The sequence below is a fragment of the Rhipicephalus microplus genome, chromosome 3 (genome assembly GCF_043290135.1).
Source record: "Rhipicephalus microplus isolate Deutch F79 chromosome 3, USDA_Rmic, whole genome shotgun sequence".
Classification (NCBI taxonomy): domain Eukaryota; kingdom Metazoa; phylum Arthropoda; class Arachnida; order Ixodida; family Ixodidae; genus Rhipicephalus; species Rhipicephalus microplus.
The window spans coordinates 87,519,557-87,524,951 of NC_134702.1; the positions used below are offsets into that span (position 1 = coordinate 87,519,557).

Consider the following 5,395-nt stretch of genomic DNA (forward strand, 5'->3'; position numbering starts at 1 on the left):
TTGCGTAGATACAAAGCAGTTGCAGTAGCAGCTCTCTGTATTCTCGCTCGTAACTTCAGGCGAGTTACCGCAGATGTCCAGATGCAGATGTCATCAGCGTATGTTGATAGATAAATATTGTTTGGTAGGTGCGTATGGAGAGGGATTATTGTTATATTGAATAGCACGGGGCTCAGTACACCACCCTGAGGGACGCCACGACAACTGAAATGTGCAGACGTGTTCCCGGTCTCTGTACTAACAAAATAGGATCACATTTGGAGATAACGGCGTATCCACTTAAACATTCGGCCACCCACTCCAATCTCTTCTAGTGCGGTAAGGACGGCTTCATGTGTAACATTATCATAGGCTCCTTGGACGTAAAGAAACAGAGAGGCGCAAAGACGCTTATGGCCTTTCTAGTGTTCAACGTACGTGATTAGGTCGATGATGCTATCGATCGATGATCGACCACGTCGAAAGCCAGCCATGGCATTTGGGTAGATCGCATGATACTCCAAGTACCACTCGAGTCGGCCGAGAATCATTCTCTCCATCACTTTACCCACGCAACTAGCCAATGTGATCGGGCGATAGCAGGAGAGTTCCAATGGTGATTTGCCAGGTTTTAGTAATGGTACTAGACGACTAGTTTTCCAACTTAAGGGGACAGTGCCCTCTAGCCAACAATCATTATATAGCTGAAGTAGAGCTACTCTCGCGCGCTCACCCACATGACACAGGGCTCTGTAGGAGATTCCGTCAGGTCCTGGTGCGGAGGTACGTTTGCATGAAGCGAGTGCTGCTTTGAGCTCCTGAATTGTGAACGGGAAATCCATATACGAATCACGTGGTGGCGGAAAACTGCTCGAAAGTGTTGAGCTGCTGATGGCTGTAGTTTGCCCTGATAATCCGGCACAAAAAAGTTGCGCAGCCGGAGAGTAGGAAATTTGTGATATACTGATTGCCAAAAAAGGAAACAAATTTCTCTACTCCATTATATATTTGCGTACCCTAAAATGCATATTTCCCACTCCCACTGAATATCAGACCATAAGAAGCGTTTGTGTCAGTTTTATTGCCGCATTTTCTTGCCATCAACACAATCTATGTCTCTGTAAAGGATGCACAAGGCAGAAAAATAAAAGATGGGATCATGATTCATGACTGAACGTTATTTTATCACTAGTTATGCTAATAAAAAGAAAAAAAACTTATCATATTCATGTGAACTTGCCTACAATCACCGACGTTTGATACAGCAGGTGCTCGGCGTGCTTGGTTTTCAATTCAGTAGCAGCTCATTCAAGCAAGACACGAGCAAGAGAATAAATTGAACTTCCAGTTTAAGAAAAAGGTAAAATGCCTGGAAGGTTTTGGAATTTTTAAAACTCTGCATTGTGTTGTAATCACTGTTTATCACAAATATTTTCAAGTACTTATCACATGATCTCACTGAATACGGTGGTAGGCGCTATGTTTCGAGCTTTAGCTTATGCAAATCATAAGCAGGAACGCTGCAATTATCAGAGTGAAGTTTCTGCGCCGTAAAAAAACACCGTTATCTTAAACTACTGCTACAGCTTTAGAGCAGTCGCAATGAAAGCTTGCATGCCCCTTGCATAAATGCTAGCTCAGTGCAATGCCTTCATAAACTCTCAGTGAAAGTGCAACTGGTAACTTTTTTGCCTTATGCTTTTCGAGTATTACCAATATTTACTTGTGAGTGTTCTAAAGAGGATTTCTAATTCATTGCCGTTCATTTGAAAGAACGTGTGCACGGCAGGCATTCCAGGCACGCTTTTTTGCGCGACTGCGCAAACGGTGTCGTCTCGGCGTCAGAAGTAACTAGTCAGCATAAAAATAAGACGGCCATATACCTAAGACCCATCTTAGTGGAAGCACGTGATGTATTTTGTCCAGTGTTTTTTTACCTTAGAAAGAAATATTTTCGAGCTATCCGAATCCTAATGCGGCATTCATCTTAGTAGCACGCAAATGCAGCGAATAGGTTCCAAACTCTGCCTATAAAGCGGAGCTTGCTAGGCGGCGGACTGGTTTTCATCGGTGCAGTGCATCCTCATCAGCAACGCTGGGGTCAACTTAGTTTCCCCATAGGCACTTCTTTATGATTCTCGTTGCATCTCATTCAACTGTGGCTTGCGCGCCACTGCACGCTCAGTGCGAAGAAGGACTGCGCCCTCAGATTGTCGCTACACCGAGGCGGATCCACTTTAGCTCTTTTTTATTTAGAGTTGAACTCCTAACGACTCTGGACATGTAAGGCGCTTCGTATAAAATCAGGTATAGACCAAGGACGCACGCCAGTTAGACAAATAGGATCTCGAAAGCAGACATGGTAAGCGGTGGCGTTACTCGCATTTTACATGCTTTACGGCGCATAAAACAAGTAATGCAGGCAAGATTACCTACATGACGCACAACGTTGCACAGAATCTGTACGCTAAAATGTCTTATTCATAATAGTTGATGATTTTCCTGTTTACTTAATTAACCTTTTATTTGTTGTCAACATGAAACAAGCTTTGCATGGTGGCAATATTTTCTGACTAACACAAACTCAGATAACCTAGGGCTTGAATTGTTTGGTCCAATCGTTCAGATAAGCGTGTTCTAGTTGGCGTTCTTATTTAGTTGTGGATTCTTTTCAGCTGCGAACGTGCGTACTTCTAGCTTTGGCTGGCTCTGCGCTAGCTGGCTACATCGGCCGGGGTTATGGTCTCGGCTATGGCATCAGTCATTTCGGTGTCCAGCACGGCATCGGATACTCCGGCCTAACAGGCTTTGCCCACAGTATCGGATATGCACCAGTGATAGCATCTGGCTACTCGCTTATTCCAGCGCTCCCTGTCACCGTACCTGTGGCTACTTACGCCGCCGCCCCAGTGGTGGCCGCGGCACCTGTCGTTACTCGTGTTGCCGCCATCCCTGCCGCTCCAACTGCCATCACTTCGGTTGCCGCAGCTCCAGTCGTGGCCACTGCTCCAGATGCAGTGACCAAGGTGGCCGCGACATATCACGCCGTACCACATGTAGCTGCAGTTGCCACTCCAGTTGTTGCAGCCCCCCCAGCGGTAGCAGCAGTCCACCCCACTGCCCCAGCTGTCACCACCGTCACACACGCTACACCAAGCTACGGCTACGGCATCGGTGCCCTCGGATACGGTGTCGGAAACCTAGGCTATGGTCACGGACTCGGCGCGTATGGCCTGAACTACGGCTATGGTCTTGGCACGTCCTTGGATTACAACGCCCTTCTCAGGAAGAAGAAATGTGAGCTTCATATTTTTCATTTTTTTTACCGCGTCTACTGCAAACCAAAAAATTTGGAGACAACAAATACTAAATACGATGGTAAATACAAGGTAAAAAATCTTTCACGAAAGTGCCAGGATATATATATATATATATATATTATGCTACAGAGGAAGAAAAAGCTCTAAATTCATGGAGGAAATAATTACTCCCCATAAAATAAACACGTTGAATGAGGAACTAAACATATTAGGTACATAGTTCACTTCATGTAGTAAAAGCAAAAAAATGCTGATTTGTTCATGCCAAAAGTATTTCCTCTAGAGGTCAATAAGAGTGATCATACCAGCTGGACTATTTGGTTCATACTGGAACTTCAGAAAAAAAACGAAAACGTTAATTTCCAAATTTCTTCAATCCTTGAGCACGAAGAGAGAGTACTATGTTTTTTGTTGTTCTTTGGGGGGGGGGGAGATCTTATGATCATTCGGCTACCGAGTGCCTATGACGTTACAGTTGCAAATGCTGTATCATGTTCAAGCTTCATCCGCATTTCCCAACTGATTGGTCGAAATTGCCGCAAACGTATGTGGAACTCAAGGTGTGATGTAACCTGTGGAGCAGGGAAGAAATGACCTTTGTCTTTTTCACTCCCTTTAGTAGGAATCCACTTTTTTTGCTCTACGCAACATGATTTCAAATTATCTGCCGTCAACTTGCCTATCCAAAGTAAAGATATGCATTTTTTGTATTTTTCTCTCTCTTCTCTTCCTATTCGTACTTTTGATCCTCAATCCCCTTGCCTACGCAGAGTAGCAAGTCAGCGAATTTTATATGCCAGCTAAATTCTCTGCATTTCAATAAAGAGTTCTCTCTCTCTCTCTCTCTTACGCACTGAAAATTAGACACATATTTTGATTTCTTTTGCAGAGTGTACCTGCGTTCGTTGTGTAAATACTTCCACCTTGCTGAAGACCCGTGAGCTGCCATGGCCCGTCTTAACCTGGTGGTATTCTCGTCAATTTTGACCAAATAAATGAATTTACTTGTTATATACTAACTAATAGATGCATCAGTGTCTTTATTCAATCTAATCTCAAAAGACATCTAATGTATGGTTTCTTGGTCACAACAGAGTCGACCTCACAATAAGCCGTCCCGACTGAGGACATGCAACAATGGTGGTCTGCGTGTTCAAGTGCAAGCAGTCGGCTGGCGAGAACCCTGATTTGGGTAATTCAAGAGCACCGCTATGCTGATGATTATAGGGGTATGCATGAGAAAGGGGGCTTACCCATGTAATTTTTTTAAATGAGGGCTACTAAAAAAACATGGAAGCACCCGCTGAAGCTGTTTCTTTCTCCTCGAATTTGTAAAACCTTCTTCCTGCGCCGTGTGCCCTGCAAGGTCTGGACAGACGCCTTTGTATGAATTATATTGCAGCAAAAACTTCATCGCTTCACTTGTGACGCGTGTATAGACACTTCATCACTAAAGCATTGGTGATTAGCTTAGCGCCACGTCTTACAGTAAACGCCCCTCACCTACAAACTAAGCGTATCAGTGAGAACCAGAGTAGCTTTTCTGCCATAAGCACTGCTGCTGTGTTGTGTCTTTCAGGCGCAGTTCAGCCGATTAAAATAAAGAGTTGCTGTTGTTTGCCCATCATCCTACCTTGCACGTCCCTTCATCGCTGCGGCTATGTTGTGATAACTGGTGGAGGTGCTGTGTATGCACCAGCTTTCTAATCCGACTGCTGCAAAAAAAACGACCCCCCCCCCCCCCAAGCACCGAAGCGACTCGCAGTAGCCGCCGTCTACAAGGGCCACCACCAGAAGCCGATGCACTACCGGAGCACACACACATAAAAAAAGCCCCGGCGTCAGCCATGAGCCAACCAGCCGCACCCGTCACCGTAATGTTGCACGAGCTGCGAGCGTCCCCGACTTCTACGCTTCGCCTGTATAAGACGCGGAAGATTGACTTGACCAGTTCACTCGGGCCCCGCCTCGGTGGTCCTATGGCTAATGTGCTCGGCTGCTTACCCGCAGGTCGCGGGATCCAGTCTCGGCTTCGGCGGCTGCATTTTCGATGCATGTTGAAATGCTGTAGGCCAATGTGCTCAGATTTGGGTGCA

General features: G+C 45.5%; 1 protein-coding gene across 1 annotated transcript; it reads left to right on the top strand.

Moving 5' to 3' along the window:
• Positions 1-2,116: 2,116 nt before the first annotated feature.
• On the top strand, positions 2,117-4,322 carry LOC142803818 (uncharacterized). Its single transcript, XM_075889948.1, has 3 exons — positions 2,117-2,341; positions 2,655-3,276; positions 4,189-4,322. Coding segments are annotated over exons 1-3 (627 nt in total). The 5' UTR covers positions 2,117-2,338; the 3' UTR covers positions 4,191-4,322.
• Positions 4,323-5,395: the final 1,073 nt, after the last annotated feature.